This window comes from Haplochromis burtoni, unplaced genomic scaffold (assembly GCF_018398535.1).
Source record: "Haplochromis burtoni strain Fernald_Lab_line unplaced genomic scaffold, NCSU_Asbu1 Contig_413, whole genome shotgun sequence".
NCBI classification, from domain to species: domain Eukaryota; kingdom Metazoa; phylum Chordata; class Actinopteri; order Cichliformes; family Cichlidae; genus Haplochromis; species Haplochromis burtoni.
This window is the reverse complement of record NW_024582774.1, coordinates 473811-495516: the sequence shown is the minus strand read 5'-3', so window position 1 is coordinate 495516 and position 21706 is coordinate 473811. Positions and strand designations below refer to the sequence as shown.

The 21706-nt window shown below is 43.8% G+C and overlaps 3 protein-coding genes across 7 annotated transcripts in view; 1 reads left to right on the top strand and 2 right to left on the bottom strand.

Moving 5' to 3' along the window:
- The window catches only part of immt (inner membrane protein, mitochondrial (mitofilin)), a gene marked incomplete in the record, with an annotated part of 22895 nt that extends 11886 nt beyond the window's left edge, over positions 1–11009 (bottom strand). For all 3 annotated transcript variants that reach the window (XM_014340935.2, XM_042213060.1, XM_042213061.1), the window contains 1 exon segment: positions 10838–11009. In XM_014340935.2, coding sequence (XP_014196421.1) covers positions 10838–10879 — 42 coding nt within the window.
- On the top strand, positions 15–9044 carry LOC121812038 (MICOS complex subunit MIC60-like). Of its 3 annotated transcripts, XM_042213062.1 has the most exons (10): positions 15–224; positions 1338–1527; positions 1914–2040; positions 3375–3395; positions 3678–3770; positions 5600–5737; positions 5951–6084; positions 7374–7477; positions 7782–7917; positions 8587–9043. In XM_042213062.1, the coding sequence occupies exons 3-10, from the start codon at positions 1938–1940 to the stop codon at positions 8767–8769; spliced, it is 912 nt and encodes a 303-aa protein (XP_042068996.1). In that variant the 5' UTR covers positions 15–224; positions 1338–1527; positions 1914–1937; the 3' UTR covers positions 8770–9043. The 3 variants fall into 3 exon arrangements, with proteins under 3 accessions (XP_042068996.1, XP_042068998.1, XP_042068997.1); XM_042213063.1 differs by lacking the exon at positions 3375–3395 and having other exon boundaries at positions 17–224; positions 8587–9042; XM_042213064.1 differs by lacking the exons at positions 3375–3395; positions 3678–3770 and having other exon boundaries at positions 8587–9044.
- Positions 11010–12085: 1076 nt separating the features above from the next.
- LOC102291404 (stem-loop binding protein) lies at positions 12086–16629 on the bottom strand. The gene is made up of 8 exons (XM_005944900.3): positions 16187–16629; positions 15119–15262; positions 14502–14615; positions 14325–14396; positions 13599–13721; positions 13336–13491; positions 13139–13247; positions 12086–12710 (listed from the first exon to the last, which is right to left on the bottom strand). Exons 1-8 carry the CDS (start codon positions 16243–16245, stop codon positions 12651–12653), a joined length of 837 nt encoding a protein of 278 aa, XP_005944962.1. The 5' UTR covers positions 16246–16629; the 3' UTR covers positions 12086–12650.
- Between the last annotated feature and the right edge of the window lie 5077 nt (positions 16630–21706).

Sequence of the window (21706 nt, the reverse complement as noted above, 5' to 3'; positions counted from 1 at the left end):
TTCCTCAATCTTTTATATGACGATAAGGAAAACATTGTGTAGTCTGTTGCTTGCACTGAAATTTGTTGCTCTGTGCTTGCTGTGAACGTGTGCCCGTTCTGGATCTGTGTGACATGGATTTCTTTTCACTGCCACACTTTCCTCACCACTTTCCAGAAGAACTACAGGAGAATCCCTCTTACCAGTCTGCAGCAGTGTCGGCACTACACAGCAGGAGAGAGCAGGTAATCAGAATACTTTATTAATCCCGAAGGAAATTAGGGTTACAGCAGGCAGCACGCTAATGGCGCATGCGCACTTACAAAGGAACCTTCTGACCAACTTTACACAAACATCACATTGGGGAGACATGTCAGAAAGGTCGGCTGATAGGAAAAAAACAACGAAAATACATAACATGAGGTAAGAGGAGGAGAAAAAAACTCCACTCAGACTGAGCTCCTAGTGGGAGAACAGTTTGATAACAGAAAAAACACCTCAGCACAAAAAGCACATGACTATCAACACACCATAGAAACACAAGACAAGCAACAGGGGCGGGTAAAGGGTGAGAGAGAGCCGGTGTAGACAGCGCATCCGGTCCTGCAGCATGTCTGCGCTGGTCCAGTCGACCGCCATCTTCCCCGGGAGGGCACAAGCATCGAAGGCGTTTGGAAAGGGAGGGGGGATCAGTGTGTGAGTGTATGTGTGTGTGTGTCCAGAGTTCAGCTGAGACAGTGTCCTTCGCCCTGCCAGGCTAAGTAAACAGTCTTCCAGCCAACCCAGGTGGTTCTGAGAACTCACGACCGCAGTGCACTTCCCCAAGATGTGATCGAATTTGCGCTCAAAGGTGTTATTCGAGCGAGCCCCTCCAGATGTAATCCAGTTTTTCACTCAGAGGTCTTGTTCTGAGTGTTCACGGCAGCCGTGCGTTCTCCAAGATCTTCTCCGTGCTGCACTCAATGAGCCCATTCACACACCAACACACACAGTACACTAATGAATTGTTTAGGACTAGCACATGGGCTTCAGCTGTCTTCTTAAGGGCCTCTCACATGGATGCGACATGTGCTGTGCCTGCCACCAAAATCTGTGTCCCGCTGGCCGCTGCGCTCTGGCTCCACGTTTACATGCGACTGCTCCCTGTCGTTTCAAAACACGGATCTCTCATCCTCAAGAGAAGATCTTCAGTGCTATCGTAGTGAAGAGCGTGCCGCTTCTACAGCATCGCTTTCCTCCTGAGATCACTATATGCAAGTCGGCTGAACTAGGATACACACAGAGTGCAGCGTCCCTTCCCAAAGGCCGTTAGCGAGACTGTCCATTCATTCATGTCTGCTTGTCCTTTTTCATTTCAGTAGTGCTTCCAAAGTGGTTGTTGCTGGCTTGCTGACAGTAAGTGGTGGCATTGGAGGGACCGTACTCTACGCCAAATGGGACCATAAGTTCAGAGCAGCGGTTGAGAAGAACGTCCCGTACTCAGACTGGCTGCTGGGTTTGGCCTTGGGACCCGCTGCCCAAGATCCTGGCCTCCCCATAAAGAAACGGGTACGGTGCTCAGCTCATCCTAGTCATAGTTACAGGACACAAAGTTTGTGTTTCACCGTCAGTTCAGAAGAATTGAAGTCGAACATTTTTTCTTTTACTGGCTCTCCATGTGTGAGTATCTGATGGTTTAAGGAGGATTCACTGTACGTTACAATGGCTTTTCAAATGATCAGACTGCATTGAAGCCCCATACCTCCACCCCCATACCTCCACCCCCATACCTCCACCTTTCCAGTGTGTGTCTGTTAAAATTCGACTCAGAATTGGTGATATCAGCTAATAAGCTTCCACACAATACAATATAAATATTTGTATAGAAAGAATAACCACATTTTTAGAACCACACTGTAATAACGTATGCTTCGATTTAAATGGTTGCTGTTAAGGTGGAGTTGGCCCAGCCGCCCTCTATGATAGAAAAACAAGTGAAGAAGTCGGCGAAGAAGGAGGGAGCCGAGGGTCCGGTCAAAGACTCCAGCCCCGCCCCCAGTCAGCCTGCACAGAGCCTACAGGGTAAGTGTGGCGCCCACTGTCATTATAACTCATGGCTTCATGTTGCCATCTGCCTTTTATCATGTGCTCTGATTCTATCAGCTTTATTTCTATTTCCGTTTTGTTATAGTTCGTTCACAGTAGTCGGGTGGAGCGCCCACAGTTTCATTGCATCTGTGCAGTGACAGTAAGGGGCTGTTGTGTTTGTACACCACCACAGTGGGTTTGAACTCAGCCAAGATGTGATTCCAGCGCAGCTTCATTTCAAGGATTCTAACACTAGTATTGGATTATTGAGTTATTCATTATAGACACTTGTATATCTTAATAAACCACGTTCAGAGGCAAAGTTTGTAAGGACTCCATTACAGATGAAACAGATAAAGTTGGACTTGTGTTTGGTTTGTTTTTCTGGAATTTGCAGTAAGCGCTCCAAAGTGATGTTGGTACAGTGAGTGAGGCCAGCGTTACGCTGAAAACCCAACAGATGTATGAGAGAGCTGGCAACAACCGTAGGAGAGGCCGAGTCAGTAACCTGGTAAATTCTTTAAAAGAAGAAATGCACTCGCGACCTCAGCGACACTGAGAAGCCTGTAGGACAGAGGGATTAAAGTGGGTAATCGCAAAAGTCCTTCCTTGGTTAGGGGACACCCTGTGCAACATTTAGCAAAAACAAGAACAGCCTGGAAGAGGTAGACTGTCAAAACATAGTGGGAGAGCATTTTACCCACTTTCACACGCTGAAGATGCTGCGTCCACATTTCTTTACCTGGACGACTGAGCGTGCAAGAAAATCTAGCGACACCTCATAATGCATGTAAAGGAATGTGCTGTACAAGGTCACTAGTTTTGCTGACATTGTAACTGCTGATTGAAATAGCACCAGGAATCTGTGATAGTATAAAGTTGGTCACCTGACTCTTGTAGAGCACGCTTTCAGTTGCAAAACCAAAGGTGGCGTTTTGTGACGTCCGTGGATTCTACACTAAAGGCAGCGATGGACTTGGAAGGATTTTCAGCTTCCATCACTTCAGTCTCATCTTGACAGTTAGATTTAAAATCCACTGTGATGGTGTTCAAAGGATGCAGTTGTTTCATGAAAGTGTTCACCAGAGGCAGCCTGATCATCAGCCATCTCGACAGTGCCGTAATATCATTATTTACATTATGAAGTTAATATTATTTTAATTCAAGTTCATTCAAATCAGCCTCACTTGTAAATGTCTCTGGGACGAGCCAACATTTAATATCTGCTGATGCAAACTCTCCACTCTGGGGGGGCGGTGTGCTCTGTTAGCTGCTAGCTCCACCCGTTCTTCTTTGAGATGTTTGTAAATGTGCGCTCTGTTGTTTAGCCCCAGCAGAAGCCTCTCAGGGTAAGCTGTCTTCTCCTATACTCTCCTGTTGTTGCTCTGCTCCCATGTGAAATTTCATTTTGCACTGCTATTAGGCTTCTTAGTTTGTAGCAGCCATTGTATCTTTGATAGCTTTAAAGCCATTATGCTGCCATAAATACTACCTCACTGTAGCTGAAGCTGAAGTGATGATGAAACCAGTAGATGGATGGTCTTTACTATGTGTATGAGTGGCTTTGCGTGTGGTGACACACATGGAAGCTCCTGAGCGGCTCTTGCCTTCTGTATTTGTGTCCCATTTAGAGGCCTCAGCAGAGGCGACTCATATCATCTCAGCCATCGGTGAGGTCCCATCAGTCCCTGCTCCATGTGACACAGAGGCAGCAGCAGTCAAAGGTATCATCACTGAAACAGGACCTTGCTGTGAGGCTACAGTGCTGACCACTGCACGCTCTGCTGTCCTTCTTTATTGTCATTATGCAGCACAAAGCAAAATTCTGGGCGGCAGCTTAGAAGAGCCAGTATCTAAACCACAGACAAATCCACAGTGGGCACATGGTATATACGATTAAATCCTCTCCTTTGGGTGGAGCTCGGACTTGGTGTTGGCGCTCTGTGCAGTAGAGTACCACTTCCTGTTCCTGTTACAAGCACAGCAGTGTTTTAGCCAATTGAATTAAATATTGATATGTTGTCTTTACGTGCTTTATCCAGAGTCTGTAGTCGACTAACCGTTCTCTCCTGCACTTTCCTGCTCAGATGTTTAGTTAGTCGGCTTCCTTTAGTAATAACGACTCTCGTAATACATGTAACCTGTAACTTATCACAGTAGATGTCTTTCTGAAAGCGCTGTAACTAAGTTTAAGAATATAATCCACCCACTGTTATCATCTCAATGCCCTGTACCAACACAGAGCAGAGCAGCTATCTGAACGCTGCTCCAACAGAGGTCGATTATCTTGTTAATAATTTCACCTCCTCACTACGTACGACTCTGGATACTGTAGCTCCTGTGAAAACTAAGGTCTCTAATCAGAAGTACCTGACTCCGTGGTATAATTCTCAAAAACTTTCTGAGTTAACTTCAATAATTACTTCCTCCAAACCATCAACGTGTCTTTTAGACCCCATTCCTACAAAACTGCTCAAAGAAGTCCTGCCATTAATTAATTCTTCGATCTTAAATATGATCAACCTATCTCTAATGATCGGCTATGTACCACAGGCCTTCAAGCTGGCTGTAGTTAAACCTTTACTCAAAAAGCATCTCTAGACCCAGCAGTCTTAGCTAATTATAGGCCAATCTCCAACCTTCCTTTCATATCAAACATCCTTGAAAGAGTAGTTGTCAAACAGCTAACAGATCATCTGCAGAGGTTTATTTGAAGAGTTTCAGTCAGGTTTCAGAGCTCATCACAGCACAGAAACAGCTTTAGTGAAGGTTACAAATGATCTTCTTATGGCCTCTGACAGTGGACTCATCTCTGTGCTTGTCCTGCTAGACCTCAGTGCAGCGTTCGATACTGTCGACCATAATATCCTATTAGAGCGATTAGAACATGCTGTAGGTATTACAGGTACTGCGCTGCAGTGGTTTGTATCATATCTATCTAATAGACTCCAGTTTGTGCATGTAAATGGAGAGTCCTCTTCACACACTGAGGTTAATTATGGAGTTCCACAGGGTTCAGTGCTAGGACCAATTCTGTTTACACTTACAAGCTTCCACAATAGGGGATGCTTTCTGTTGTGGATCTGTAGACGTTCACGATTAAATTCATAATGTTGAAACAAACAAAATAATAGTCATTGCAAAATGTAGCACACATATGATTATTATGTTGGTCAGGATGATGGTAGTGATTAGCATTTGCACCTCACAGCAAGAAGGTTTGATTGTGCATCAAACCTGCTGGTCTCCATGAGTTCTCCATGTTGTGTGAAACATGGATGGAGACTAGTTAACTTGTGCAATAGCCCAGGTTGAGTAAATAGTTACGGTAGTTTTCATTTAATGCCGGAGACAGAATATGAAGCAAGAAGCAAATCTGCACGTTTTTAACGTGTCACTGAGGCATCTACATTTGCAAAGGTTTTGCAAAACCTTCATTCGTGGTGTGAACATACAATAATAGCACTTCATGTTCTTTCATGGCTGAAAGTCCAGCAGTCTCGAGGATTACTGGGGTTGTTTTAGGTCTGTGTTTGTGTGTTTTCTCTCGAAGAGTGCAATGAGTGCCATGAACACAAGGAGGCGACAGCGGTCCATCCTGCACCCACAGAACCAATGAAAGAGCGTCCAGTAGAAGAAGTGGCTGCTAGACTTGCTCAACAAGAGCAGGAGGAACAGGATATTTCAGCATGTAGGATGACAGATACAAACACATACACACACACACACACACACACACACACACACACACACACACACACACACACACAAACACACACACACACAACCACAACCACACACACAAACACAAAGAGTGACGTCGTTGCATACTGACCACTTGAATAATGACGTGTCATTTTATAGACAGTAAATGTCTCTGTCTTCCTGTGTGATTGCTTTGCAGCGGTATCAGCCAGTCTTGAAGACTCACTGGCGAGCTCAGCCAAAGCTACTCTGCAGGCCATAGGAGCGCAAGAAGCAGCCCTGCAGGCTATCATGCAGCACACAGACAAACTGAAGGAGGCTATGGAAGCAGAGGTAAACAGCAAGCACTTCATAAGGAAGGCATGTGCCAACCTTTATGTTTTAATACCCCCAGCAAATGGGGACTGTGCTCAGCTGGTACTCCAAATGTAACATGAAGTACAAATCAGTGATTGTACTTTTGGAAAACCAAAGCAGGCCACCGTGCCCTTTAGGGCCTTTTTTACCCCTCAGCTTGAAGGCGACGTTGGATACTGTCGGTCCATCTACTAAAAACCTGGGACGAGTTTGAGTCCTTGAACTTAGTCCAGTGTTCTGTGGTGAATGTGTTAACTCGAGAAGGAAGTCCCCCGGGGTTTTCATACAGTAGGTCAGTCTGCTGGGAGCTGAGCGTCCAGTACTTTTGTAAATGGACCGTCTGTGATGGACTGATTCTGAGCCAAAGGCCGCAGGGTGGAGGGAGAGTGACGGTGTGCTGGTGTGGCTGAAGGAAGCCTGTGATGTTCAGATTGTTTTCAGTAGAGTACAGTAGAATCTCTGGGCACAGCTCTTTAGTGTTTCACAGCTCTGGTTTAGTCTGTTTGGTTTCTGTGTAACTCTTGTCGGGACAGATCTAACCACTAATGCAGGGACCACTTGCACACTTCATGCTTCCTTTTCTGTAGCACAGATACCTGCACGCCTCCTGCCCGCTAACCTCGGAGTATAAACTATAGATGAGTCTGTTGGTAAATCTAAAGAGCACAGATATTTATTTCAAAATGTAGGGAGTATAAGTAAAAATTAAATACTCAAGTAAAGTACACATACCTACTTCAATAGAGTAACAAAGTAATAGTATTACCTTACATTAAATGACTAATGGTAACATGTGCGCTGGTCAGGGAAACATTTCTAATAACTGCTAAACAGAATCTGATGGCAGTAAATGTTCAGTGTTGCTACTACAGCTGATGGTGAGGGTGGAGCTGCTGTCCGCCTGCCTGTCTGATGGATACTGTTGCGAATAAGTATCCATATGTTTCAATTCCACATGAATGTTTCTATGTATCTATTTGACATCCCCAGCTCACACCTGCAAACGCTCCATCGAGGCTGATGAATGAGGCAGGACTCCATCTTTGCCTCAAGCCCACATGTCCTGCAGACCACTGGACTGGGCATCGTCTCACAGCAGCGCTGTCACTGAAGACCTGCGTACTCTTGTTTTTAATCAGATACATTGCTTGCTGTGGCCTGTGTGGTCCACCCACCACAGCGCTGTATTAGTAATGTTTAAGGCTCACTGAATGGGAAGCGTCACTGTTTTGCAGTAGATTTATCGAAGTTCTTCTTAAACTTAGGTTCTTCCTGAGGAGAAGTCAAACCAGTGGAAGGACCTGGAAGCTGCTCTTGCTGATAGAACCACGGCTTTGAACGATGCCAGAGCCGCTCTGTCGAAAGCCAAGTAACACAAACACACACACACACACAAACATACTTATTACAAACTTGAATGTGTGTGAAGAAGAATTCTTTCTTTTCCACTTAGCTTGAAAATCATAAATGTTCTTTCTTTAAATTGTGATTTCTTCTGCTTGGAGTGAAAGTGTTTCTTTAATTCTGATGACCAGTGTGGCACAAGGTTAATCTGAAAGATGTAATAATCACTCAGCCTTCAGGGCTGTGATGAGTGCAGCGTGCCGTGTACATCTCTGCCTAACTCAATTATTTTGGCAGTCTTCCTTATCAGCACATGTCTTTCCTTGCAGCGAGTCCTTGGACAGTCTCAGGTCAGTGATTGACGAGTCCAAAGGGCTGAAGATATCCTCTGTTCGCCCGCTGGTTTTAGCAGCAGAGGAGAATCTCCATAACATGGTTGTGGACTTGGACAAAATGGTCATGAAGGTAAAGTTTGTTTTCTTTTTTGGTGCATTGTGGACGACTACAGGAGATTAAAGTGACCTGTTTGCTTCCTTTCTGAGGCTCACGTTCACATTTGCACCTCTCAGCTGTAAACTGAATGAAAGTGACAGCAGCACGTTAGCCTCCGTTGGCCAGTACCAAACATAAGAGCTACCTTGGCATCAAAGCACAGTACTTTGTAAAATAGGCAAGAAAACTTGTGAGGAGGTGACTCAACCCAGCAGCTATATTTGCAGCTCCAGTCCATGTGATGGGAGCGCTACGTAGGCTCCTTCTATGCTGAGATATGACTGGATATAATACTGTATCACTACTTTGCACTGCTGGCAGCGCCTTGTTTCAGTAGATACACACTCATTTTAAAACAAGGATACAAAATGCCTTTGATTTTCCTCATTTCCTTACAAATGTTGCTGCCTGCAAGCTGTGAGTGTCGATAAAATGTTTCCTTTTCTCTGTCATCAGAAATACGATTATCATTTTGCCCACACCCTGTGAGCATGTGTGTGGTATGACCTATTAGACTCTAGTGACCGGCACTATGTGCAGTTAGTGTTGGCTGTGTTATCTTCACCACTGTCATGATTATTAACTCGTCCTTTTCTATTCACACCTCTCTGTTCTTCTGCTAACAAATGTTACCAACTAAAGGTTCAGTCTGCAGAGTCAGAGGCTAAGATCGTCTCCCAGTACAGTGAACTGGTTAACGAAGCCAAACGACAGTTTCAAAGGGAAGTCAGCAGTCTCACTCCAGAGATCCAGGCCAACTGGAAAGGGCTCAGTAAGAGCACGCATACACACTCAAACACGTGTCTTTACACACACAAAGTTTGATTCGATTTGTTCAGCTGGACATTGTGTTTTCATTGGTCGCTAATCGGACTAACGATGGGCCTGAGGTCAGTTTCATGAGTGTTAATATGGAAACTGTCATGTGTAGTGATGAATGGCCATGAGTACGATTGACAGAGTTGGTGGAAGGGCTGCAATCACAGCATTGTAAGACGGTGACAGATGTACCTTTAAGCACCTGCTCGACTCCCAGATGGTCGACGTGCACGTGCAGCCTCAGGCCTCTAACCACAGAGATGTTACGTGTAGCCTGCTAGCCATAGCTGGTGTCTGGGATGGATGAATAAAGCCAGGTCTCTAACATCAGCGCAGTGTTATTAGTCGTGATCTGTAGCCTCAGTTCATGTTATTATGTGGTTGTTTGTGTGGCTGAAGCTGTCTGTCATGCCGCCGCCTTCACCCTCTCCCAGCTGGTACGATAATAAACTGAGCGAGGCATGTCCTGAAGAACAGAATCAGCTGTCTGGGATTTACTTTCCCAGATTATTAAGCATGCATTAGGACACTCATTGTGTTGCTGACAGTACAGTGAAAGAATGTGACAACGTTTCCCCTCTGAGGAGCAATATTTAGGTTTCCATACTGATGTTGAGGTTTTAGAGCGACGTTCAGTGTCTGTGGAGTGCGGAGGGCTAGCTAGGCTTAGGTGCAGAGATGCTGTTCATAAGGTAAAAACAGACTTTGTGCAATTCTAACAAGCCTGAAAATCAGTACTTTGTCTGAACACCTTTACTCTTCAAAACAGCCTGAGCACTCTGAGCCACGCTTTCTTGTAATTACATTAAATAGCCTTCAGAAACAGAGGTTTCATTCTCTGTCAGGACGGTGCCACACTGCTTGGATGGACACGGGTTAGTTTCAGGACAGCTTCATCAATTGAATTTTTCAGTGGGAAGGTGGCAGTCAAGAAATCACTGATTTAGAGGAGAAACAGACAGGGGTGGGTGTGCCAACATAAACAAGGACTGGACTGAAACAGCGCAGAGCGCAGTCCCAGGAGCAGCTGAGATACTGCGCAGAGCAGCCGAGCTGGCAGAGGCGCAGTGCTATACCGACAGGTCGATCACAACCAGCTAATCAGCATTTGATGATTTCAATTTTAAATTTCATGATATTCACGTCACACACGAGCTTGCCCATTAACTGTAGCGTAAGTAATATATGGGTTTTAGTAATAAGTAAGTAATAAGTTTAGCACAGTTTGTCACTTGCTGTTAAATCATAAAGATAATTAATTTATCGTGATTAAATCTAAACAACAATAAGCAAAACCATTTAAAACAGATCAGCAAATGAAGTACAAAGCATGATTTCTGAGCAGTAAACTGCACTCTTATTTTGTAAATACAGATTCAGGTACATGGCGAACACATCCAAGCTGTCCGGCAGAGACGAACATGTTACCGTGTCCGGTGGAAAGAAGAGCCGAGGTGCAACAGTGTGATGCTGTAGCCCAGGGATGTCAAACTTATTCCGGCCCACTTTAACAGGTGAGAGCCACCTTTCTGTCACTGTACAGAAGTCTGGCTGCACACTTAATCCCAGAAACAGAACAAAGTTTTCGAGAACGCACATCACGCGTTAGTATTTGTGGATTTTACGAAGACAACCTGCAGCGTTTGTTCTGATTCATTAAAAATACCACGTCTACGTGCAAACGCGTTTAAAGGCGAGTGCCGCTAGTAGCATAAAATACTGCGCCGGTTAGCTGGTATCAAACCTGGGGCCGATAAAAGGTCAAACAGACAAGTTTTGGTTTTTGCCATGATGACCTCTCCGCTCAAACTTAGCCAAACTCGTTAGCTTGGTTATGCTTAAAACGCCATTATCCATCTGTCACCGGAAGAAACCCGGCTAACGTTAGCATGCTGCGCTGTTCCGACAGCGTCCACAACCAATTGCATGGCATCAAATACAGCGCTCGACAGCACCGAAGAGTTAACAGCCCGAACTAGTAAATTCACTGTGGCACCTTGAAGCAGGCTCTGGGTCACTGAATGACAACACGCTAACGTTAGCCCGCGGAGCAGGCAGCAGGCAGCAGGCTTACCCGGGCGGTAGCATTAGCCCCTCTCAGACACGCTCTCAGCATGGTCTTCTCCTGCTTTGGTTTCTGAGTTCGTAAATAAATTAACCTGCACAGAAACAGATAATTTCTTTGCTGCTCTTCTTCGTCTTCTCGCGCACTCTTCTTCTCCTCAGTACTTTGCGTGGATTAAACGTTTGCGTGCACAACAGCGCCCCCTTATGTTGTTCCCGTCATTCTTCCATCTTTTTTGATGTCCCACACATAGATTTATAAGAGCACACAAATCAGTTTGTCCACCTTCGTCCAAGCCTCGATCGAAGACATAAGTCAGACAGATGAGCCTTATTTCCCCAGCGCTCCTAAACTAAGCTAAACAGATTCTCACCAGTGATAGGTTTGTAGCTTGAACCCATCCGCTGGAACGTTGAAGGCAATATAATTACACTGCAAAGCAAGACACAAGTAGGCAAGCTTCTTCATGTTTCTCGTGCACGGGAGAGAACCGGACAGGCACCGTTCCTTCGCTTGACCCCAGTTGCTCTCGTCCGTTCTCCCGTACCACTGTTCTTTTATTGAGGTTACATGAATATGCATAAGTTCATTAACATATGACGTCTACATACACACAAAGAGTACCTTGTGTGTGTGTGTGTGTGTGTGTGTGTGGTGTGTTGTTTGTTTTTGTTGTGTGGGTGTGACTGCTGATCAAAGGGTCAAACATCCTTGGTCAGGAAGAGGGTAGCCTCCCCCTCACCCTAGATGGTTCATCCTAGATAACACGGTGAGGAAGTCCTGCAGTTCATCTAAACAAAGAGCACTTAGACTAGAACAGACGCAACTACGTTAATCCTACCATAAAACAATAAGACACGGTATGACCTCTCATGCTCCCAAAGTGCTGTCTAATACACACAAAGTTTGCAGACTATCAAGGATCAAAACCTCTACCAATCTGCAACTAATTACAAAACTCTAAGCATATATAAGTAAATATTTCTAAGCATAAATGACAATCAACAATACAAACCTAACAACCAGTGCCGGGCAGTTCTGGTTATCTATGCTCCCTAGCATACAACACTGGTTATGTGTGAGCTCATACAGTATTCCAGTTCAACACACATTTTCCAGTAATTACTACATCAGCTGTGTGAAGTGTGTCAGAGAAACTCTGGTTTCAAAGTCACTATTTAAATCTGTGGCATGCTGTCCAATGATGGACCAAGTTTTCAACAGTTTTTAGCCAAAAAAAAAAAGAAGAAACATTGATTTTTCTTGTTTGTTTTATTTATTTGTTTGTTTTTTTATTTCAAGTTCTATTAAAGATACAGCAGTAAGAAACAATTACATTTGTATTAAAACAAAAAGCCAGAGCCCAATATTTCTCAAGGAGAACTCAAAACAACATCATTGCCTCCGTTTCTATTAAGACGACTCCTCCGAGTTCAGACAGTTTCTATGCATCTGGAATCTTCTCAGGTAGAATATGAGAGAAGTAAGCTCGCATTTGCACAAAACTAGATGCACACTCCAACAGGCCTCTCACTGGTACAGCAAGTGGGGTTTTTTGAATACCAAATTCTGAAACATGCGTCGTTAAAAATGTAAAATCTTGTCATAAAATACTCGGAACAGATAAACTACAACAAATGGCCCAAACGATGGATGGAGAAACATATGGTGAAAACAAAACTCAATATTAATAATAATCAGTGACTACCAGCCAAAGACACAGAGTGTGTCCACAGACTCTTGGCTGGCAGCTGCAGCAGTTTTTTCTGAGTGGACTGTGTGAAGTCGATGTGGGGGGAGGACTGAACCATTCAATAACAAGCTATGCAATATTAGGCTCCGCTGTCCTTTGTACTTTGACCGGAGTACCGCAGTCTTCATCCTGAGCAACACAACACAAACGATATCATTTAATACAGTGTTTGTAAGGGTGGCTTTTTCATCTGTGGATTAAACTTTGCACAACAAGTAAGGAGACCTGTGTTTGCTCCCATTGGACAGCCTGCTTGTTTCACCTTAAATGGGCCACATTTGCCAGAATAAATCCAAACAGCAGAGTTGAGCAAAGAGAAAGCTGAGCAAACACGCTTCCTTTCTTTTTGTGCCAAGTTTACAAGCAATCCCACCACCATCATCATCATCTTTATTTTCTTAAAAACTGATGATCGTCTAAACAATGGACCAGATAAATATTTAAACCAAGGTTCCAGAAAGTTTCAGTCAAAACCTCTGAATCAAACGCTACGATTGTTAGTCGTCAGCACGTGTGGGCCTCGACATTTCAGCAGCACCTCAGTGACTTCCACTCACCTCCACTGACAGGCTGTGTATCGGCAGCGAGGTCTGGGTGTTCTGGGAGTCAGTAATGGTTGGGAAATCTAGTTCAATGTCCATTACATCATCAAGGTTGAGCTCCTCACTGGTGGGAGAAGGAGAAATATACACATCATACATGAGGACGGCCAGCAGCTGACTGACGACGTGCAGAACGTGTACGAGTGTCTTACACGACATCGAGGGTCTTGTCCTGGCCTTCCTCTGCAGGGGGGTCCCAGGCGTGTAGTTTGACCTTCCACAGTTTGATCTGCTGGTCCCAGGAGCGACGACTGTACTTCCTGAACTTATTGGGAGTTTTTGGATGAACGCCTGGCTGACGCATGTGTCTGAAAAGAAGAAACACGAGGGTTAATGCTGACCAGTGTATTACACACACCAGCAGCGGGCAGGCTTTACACTGGATGCTCCACAGCACGCGTCTCTGTCGACCTACTTAGGAACTTCTTTGATGTAGCGGTCGTAGGCCAGCGTGTTCTTGCCATAGTTGATCTGTTTCTGTCGTCGTAGCAACACAGCTTCATCGGTTTCCATGTTATCTCCCTCTCTGGAGTCACAGCTGCAGCACACAGACACATTTAGTCCCGTGCACACAATACAAAGACAACTCTAACATTCAACGCGACAAGAGCCCGACTTCCTTCATAATGATTTTACTCGTAAATGATTGGAAACACAAAGTTTTCGAAAATTTTAAAAGTTACTGTCGTGTTAAACAAGCCTGTGTTACCGTTTAATGAACAAAACTCGGAGTTTTTACATTAGTAACGAGCTCAAAGCCGTGACATGGCAGTTAAAGCGATGTTTGACACGTCGCGTTTCAGCCTCGCTGTCACAAGGACAGAAACCCTCATCGTCTCATAGCAGATATGATATTTATCGCATCATATTCTGATGCTGAGCACTTTACTTTTTGTTACCACATAACTGAGCTCCATTAGTGCAATCTGTTTTACCGTACTCGCTGTTGTTCGGTGATACTGCATTGATTTTATTTCATGTTTCCATCATTTTGGGGATGAATACATTTTGTCTTGCCTTATTAATGGTAAAACTACATTGCACACTTGTATAGCTGCAGGTGGATATGTGGTTTGAGAAGCGAGTGTTCCATCAGTTCGTGAATATTCTGAGTTTAAAGGTCTGTGAGAGAATGAGATACCTTCCAGACGAGCCAGACGAGGCCCTTCTCTCCCTCTGGGTGAATTCTGCCCCCAGTATCCTCCTCCTGTAACTGAACACAGTGCAAACAGTGAGTCTGCAATCCAAAACAGGAAGAGAGTATCTGCTTTCATGTGCTTAAAAGACACCTGAAATGATGCAGAAACTGTTTAATTACCGCTGCATGTCTCTGTGCACATCCCTCCTCATCTCATCGTCCTCCACCTGGCTGCCCCAGTCAGCCTGCCGACCACAGCGGGACACTGAGCCTGTGCTCTCTGGTGTAGTGAAGCTAGGAGGACAATACCACAGGTTACACACACACAGGGATGTTACTGCTACAGTTCCAGCAGATGTCGTGGCCACATGTTGGTAATGGAGTCAGTAACCTGATTTTTAGCAGAGACTGGCTTGCTTCACTCAGTTATAGTGTAGTTAGATTTTTTTAAACACTACCATTCAAACTAAAATCATTCTAATAATTGACCAAATATTACTTTACAACCACTGTGTTATTTATTTTAATTTAAAAAAACACTTGTTTTCTTCTCGAGCCTTCACTGGAGTTTGGATGTGAACTACACAGACCAATGAAATTCTCACACTGCACGGTCTACATTTAACAAAGCACCTTTGAGCAGGGCCATTGAAGCTGTGGCTTTTTGGTCCAGTGTGAAACATTTCCCCAACAAACGCCAAAAACCCACAAAGCTTCAGCCGCCTCGTGGCTTTTCAGTTACAAGTCCGCTGCGTTACATGTTTATCACTTTCCACATTAACTGATCTTACTCTCACCTAGTATGTCTGCGATCAGGGTGTTTGTAGCTGGAGTCGGTGTGTCCGTTCCTTCCTCTATCAATATCATCTGCCTCGCTGTTGCTCCGCAGGCTCCCATTGATCCCCCTCTTCCTGCAGTGGGACCACCGAGATGGGCCAAAGCTACACAAGAAGACACAAAACACGTGCAGATTTAAACATGCTAATTCATTCTTGTTTTGATATTAGATTTCTGCAAACACGTCTCAAAAACATTCTCTTCTGTGTCAAATTAGAAAAAAAATCACGGCTGTTAAAAATGCAAAAGCAGCAAATACATGCATGGACTGCAACCACACGGTGGGACGCACGGTCCCACGCAGGAAAACACTCATGATCGTTTCACGTCTCCGTATTCAAAAACGGCAAAGCTGCACTAACTGTTTCAAAATCCGGGAATTTCTTTTAAACCTTCTTAGACAGATTAAAGTCTAGAGAAGCTGAACTTTCTTCAATAATAAATGGTTAGTTGAGTACAGTGGGTAAAACTGGAGCCATACACTTCCTTTAATAGACTATTTCTCCCGCCAACTTCTTCCGATTGTGCGGACCATCATCCATCTGTGACTCTTGTTTTTCCTGGAGGGCACTTAGGACCGCGTATTCTAACATCAGACGTTACAACTACAGCTGTTAACCACCTGTCACGGTTCATCCACTCACTTGTGTGTTACACTTAGCATTCACAGTCCACAATGTACTCGAGCGTTAGCTTTAGCAGTTGTCTGTATTTAACGCCTTACCGTCACCTTTTTACCCGCACTGTTAGCTAGCGTCACTGTCAGGTCCACTGTTCACGACAGACCTGCTACAGACTGCTAGCTTCTACGAGCTTAAAGAAAATAAGGTAACCATAGATACTAGCAAGAACACTGCGTGTACTAGAGTCACGCAGGTCCATCAGGTACAACAAATGTTTTTTAGCCTTCAAAATGTCCAGATCATGTTTGCAGACAAAGGTTAAGCTAATCTGACGCAGTGGCTTCCATTTAACGAACACAAAGGTTTAGCCGCTAATGACAGACTGAGGCGGGAATGTAAACAGACCTTTTTTCGTGCTCGATGTTGTGATCCTCACGTCGCCGCTCTTTGGTCCAGTCAGACATGTTCTCGGTTAAAAAACAAGACTGCGTAGCAGGAGACTTCTTTGTGCTCAGCTGGGAACTTACAGCACCTACAGTCTGAAGATACGCGCCAACTCTGAAAGACGCGCGACCTCAATCGAGCCAATTGGTCACGTGGCCGGAAGTAGGAACGGAGGAAGACCACAGCTGTCGAATACGTGCTGGGCTGAGTGTGCTCACGCTGTGTCTATGGCGTTATTTTTGTGCAAATAACGCCATGTGTATCCCCCTCTGGTAATAGTCGTGCGTTTTTCTTGTGGCCTCTGGTATACACAGCTTCTCTGAGCTGGCTCCAGGATGTTTAACTGCGGATGTGCTCGATCGACGAGTGGCCAGAGAAGGGGCGGGTCTAAGGTGCTGCGCTCCGCCGCCTTCTTCTTCTTCTTCTTCTTCTTTATATGGTTGGCAAACAGCAAAATGACGCATTACAGCCACCAACTGGTGTGGAGTGTGCACCGAAAAGACAAGAGAAAAAAATCAAATCCTCCTGAACAAATGGGTCTGCCTTAAGAACCAAAACACAGCCTGATAACTTTCACTTATAGAGTTCGTGCGAAATAAATCAAGCAAGTCCAACTTCACTCTCATATCGTCCAGCTTTTCGATCAGTTGTCTCCTTTCAGCATCATAGTTAATGCAATAAAACGTGTTCTGTTGTTTCCTGTTCCCTACTGCAGTCACACTCCCCTGTACAGTGTTTTCCTATTAAAAACAATGTGCTATTTTATTTATTTATTTATTTTTAGAAAGAGGGGCAATACATATTAATGAACATTTTAACAAATGTAAATATGCCAGATTACAGCCTTGGGCTAATTTGCATCTGCAGACCCTCTGGCAGGTTGGTGTTAAACACAAGTTAGTAAAAACATACAGAGACACTATTTACAGGTCATGTGACAAAAACAGTGATCACATTATACTAGAACAAACAATGACAAGGAGAGTGGACACAGAGGACAGTATAGATAACAATAACGGAAACACATCAATTATATCGCACAAACCCCAGTATTGCACATGCCCTGACCATCGTGATATTGTGTTCACCCATGGCACTAACAGTTGTTTCCCTTTTTGTAATACACTAACTCTTTTTCACGTCCAATATAAAACATGATTATTAAACATGATCACATGTTTGTGTGTCCCTCAGCCGCCCGTTTAAGTGACTCTTAAAGATGGGGAGACTTGTACTTCCCTCACTGACAGTGGAAGACTATTCCAGAAGCTCACTCCCTGATATGACAGAGCATCTGTGAACAGGTGGTCCGTCTGAGTGCCAGTTCACAATCACCTCTAACAGCGGCTCGAGTCAGTCGACACCCGGCAACACTGCTAGACTTTTGTTTAATAAAATCACTGATTGGTGGAGGCGCCAGACCATGTATAACTTTGTGTAATAGACAGGCAGATTTAAATGATTTGAAATTAGTAAAATTTAAAAACTTGGATTTTTCTAAAATTTGACAATGGTGATATGAAAAAGTGGTTTTATCTAATATTTTCAATGCTCTTTTGTAGCACACTTCGATTGGCCCAATAGCAGCAGAGCTCGTATAGGACCAACTTGTAATACAGTATTCAATATGAGCCGGTATCATAGAGAGCAGCAATGTAATCGCTGCTGTGTCTGTTAATGATGTGCAGATATGTCTAAAGTTCTGTATATTAACATTCACAGGTTTCACTACTTTTTTAACGTGTTTTATATAGGGAGTAGCACTCCCAAACACTTAAATTCCTCAACATTAATTAGTTCTTGTGCACCCAAGCAGACTTTTACTGCAGCCACGGTTGTTTTAGGTTTACTAAAAAACACTGATACGGTCTTTTTAACATTAAGGCACAGGCATGAGTCATTCAGCCATTTTTGTAAATCATGTAATGCCAGTGAAAGCTGATGGGCTGCATCAGCAGCAGCTTTGGCTTGTGTAAAAATTACTGTATCATCAGCATGCATATTCAAACCAGTGTGTCCGAATCTAAGTCGAGATATAACCATTTATAAGAAGCACGTGGCAGCAGTTTAGTCCACAGAGATATCATGTTCATATGGTGGAAGAGTTCGTAATGCTGTAGAGAGACTGCATCACAATCGTTTCCCCCCATAGCCCATAAAAATAATTACATCTTACTGTCTTATATTTAAGTGCTGTGATCCGGTGGAACTCCATTCTGCTGATATCATTCCAGTAAAAGCTTTCCTAGTTGTGACATTAGACAAATTTAATTAGATGTGCATTCACCAGAATCTCAGGAAGCTGTGACTTTACATTTTGTGACAAAAGGAAAAGGACTTAGAACAACAAGGTCCTGCAGTCCCTGATTCTGATTATTAGATTTGGAGCAGAAGGTGTCAGGTGTTATATTACCAGTGTCATTTAATAGGTGCATCATATACCATATTCTGTTCTCCTGCCAGTTTATTTAGCAATAAATCTTTATTCCTAAATACCACATATCTACTGTTCCACAGTGGTATGAGGGCTGAAGTTGCTTGTAGATAATTTCAGTATAATAATTATGAATGAAATTAGTCTTTGTGTTTTTCTGTCACAATCACATCTTAGAAGAAAACTCGTGACCCACAGCTTCTTAAATATTCAGTTAATGATATTAAACATAAAACTGTTTTTAAAAGAAATCTTAGCCATTTTATTTCAATGGTAACTATGCACTCGACAATAATGACTTTCATTCAGATAAGATAAGATAACCTTTATTAGTCCCACACGTGGGAAATTTGTTTTGTCACAGCAGGAAGTGGACAGTGCAAAAGTTATGAGGCAAAAATTAGAATACAATAAGAATAAATACAGTACACAACTGTACAGAATAGAATAAAATAAAATACTATATACAGTAGAATAAAATAAAATAAATATACAATAAGATAAAAATAGAATACAAATACAAATACTATATACAACTGAGTAAAAATACAACGATGACAGAAAGGATTATTGCACTTAGTATTATTGCATATGTATGGATGTGTGTGCTTGATCAGTTAAAGTCTTTATTATGGAGTCTGACAGCAGTGGGGAGGAAAGACCTGCGAAATCTCTCCGTCCCACACCGTGGGTGCCGCAGTCTCCCACTGAAGGAGCTGCTCAGTGCTGTCACAGTCTGCTGCATGGGGTGGGAGATGTTGTCCAACAGGGATGACAGCTTAGCCGCCGTTCTCCTGTCACTCACCACCTCCACTGGGTCCAGAGGGCATCCTAGAACAGAGCTGGCCCTTCGGATCACCCTGTTCAGTCTCTTCCTGTCCCCAGCAGAGATGCTGCCGCCCCAGCAGACCACACCATAAAAGATAGCAGAAGCCACCACAGAGTCATAGAAGGTCTTCAGGAGTGGGCCCTCCACTCCAAACGACCTGAGTCTCCGCAGCAGGTACAGCCTGCTCTGCCCTTTCCTGTAGAGGGCGTCTGAGTTATGAGTCCAGTCCAGTCTGTTGTTCAGATGAACACCAAGGTACCTGTAGCTGTCCACAGCCTCAATGTCCATACCTTGGATGTTCAGTGGTTGCAGTGGAGAATGCTTGTGCCTGCGGAAGTCTACCACCAGTTCCTTGGTTTTACTGGCGTTGATCTGGAGGTAGTTCAGCTGGCACCAGTCCACAAAGTCTTGGGTCAGACCTCTGTACTCCTTGTCGTCCCCATCAGTGATGAGGCCGACTATTGCAGAGTCCTCTATTTACACTCTTTATTTATTATTGCTTTTCTAATGTAGTGCAAGTTAGCCTTGTTTATAGCTTTTACTGCAGTCTTGGAAAGTGGCCAGGACCAAACTGGAGTCTTCAGATGCATTCCATTTTTAGTAACTTAATTATGTCTATAACGTTTTCCCTAAATCCAAGCAACTCTGAGGAAAGACTGGAAATTAAATAAAAACTCATTTAACCCAACATTGTTTTTATTTATGTGCACAGGAGCTGTTCAATAACAGAAATACTGATGTAAATAGTATCTAAAAAAGACAAATCCAAAGCACACACATGACTGTAGTACTATAAAGTGTTACAGTGAATGTCTGCACACCACAGTAGCTTGGAGCATTTACAGCCACAGAGCCAGTGTTGTTGCCTACAGCTTGTCACAGAGTTTTGTCATAGCGCTGCTGACTCAGCCTCCTGGAGACGTTGCTTTCGTAAGCTCCCCTCCTTTTCCTGGGAGGTGCTGGTGTTTACATGGATGTGCTCGTGGTGCTGGCTGGGCTCTGTACCAGTACTGGGTTCCTCTGGTTTCATACCTCAGTACCATTTGGGAATAAGGGAATGCAATGTTGTATTGGCCACAAGGAGACTGCCCATTTCACTAAAAAAGTGGAAAAGAACTGTTCCCTTTCCATTTGATTGACTATTGTCCTTCACTTTGCAGACATCAACACGTGTATTCCACCTGCACACTTTGTCTGGGCAGAAAGGCTTAAAACTGGCCTGACAACTTCTCTGAAGTTTCTTGCCACAAAGGTTTTTTGTTTGATTTGGAGGTTGTGAGGTGTGAGTTGATTGTATTGTGTCTTGCTGAGGCCATCATCTTCATGATAGCGGTGCTACTGCATCAGGTCTATGAATGAGTATTACAGTCTTCAGGACTTTTGTGCCATGCTGGGGCAGCAGGTGGAGGGTCGCAGTAATGTTGTGGGGACGGAGCTGGACTCCCTTAGGGTGGTGTCTGAGAGGTGGATAAGGACAATGGTGGATAATACCTCCCACCCACTCCATGATGTGCTACAGGAGCACGTTCAGTGAGAGGCTGAGATTACCCATAATGCACCACGGAACAACACAGATTGTAGCCACCTGAATTCTGTTTTCTTACCACTCATGATTCAACTGCACAATCCTAGGTATGGTGGCTGAAGAAGGACAATCAACTCTGGCCACCATTCATCTGCAGTACGTGTAGGTTGTCAGTCCACCATTTACCTCAACAGTCAATAAACTTTTATATGATGGCAGGACTGTTTATCAAAGGGAAAGTGTGACGCTTAGGAGCCAGCTAGCTGACATAATGTTACCTTTTAACCACCTGTTGTTGTTATTTAGCCGTCTCGTTGTCATCTGTCCAGAGAATAAAAAGCATGTTCATGCATGTTTTTCCTGTGTTAGAGCCTTGATTTCAATTACAGACAGGAGGCTTGAGGCGAGGAAGTAGAAGAATGAGGGGGAGCAGAGATGGAGGAAAAAACAGAAATCTATAAATCTTCAAATGTATGTTGTATAGAGCGCTTTGAGTAGAAAAGCGCTATATAAGAATCAGTCCATTTACCAAATGTTAAATTGTCATGTATAGCATTAATGAGCTATTTGCGATATTTAAATTGTAAATAAAGGCCTACTGCAGATGTGGCCGGCAACCTCAATTTTGGCCACTGTGTTTAAAATGACGGGGAAACATTTTGAGTACAATTTAAAATCTTATATATTTTAATC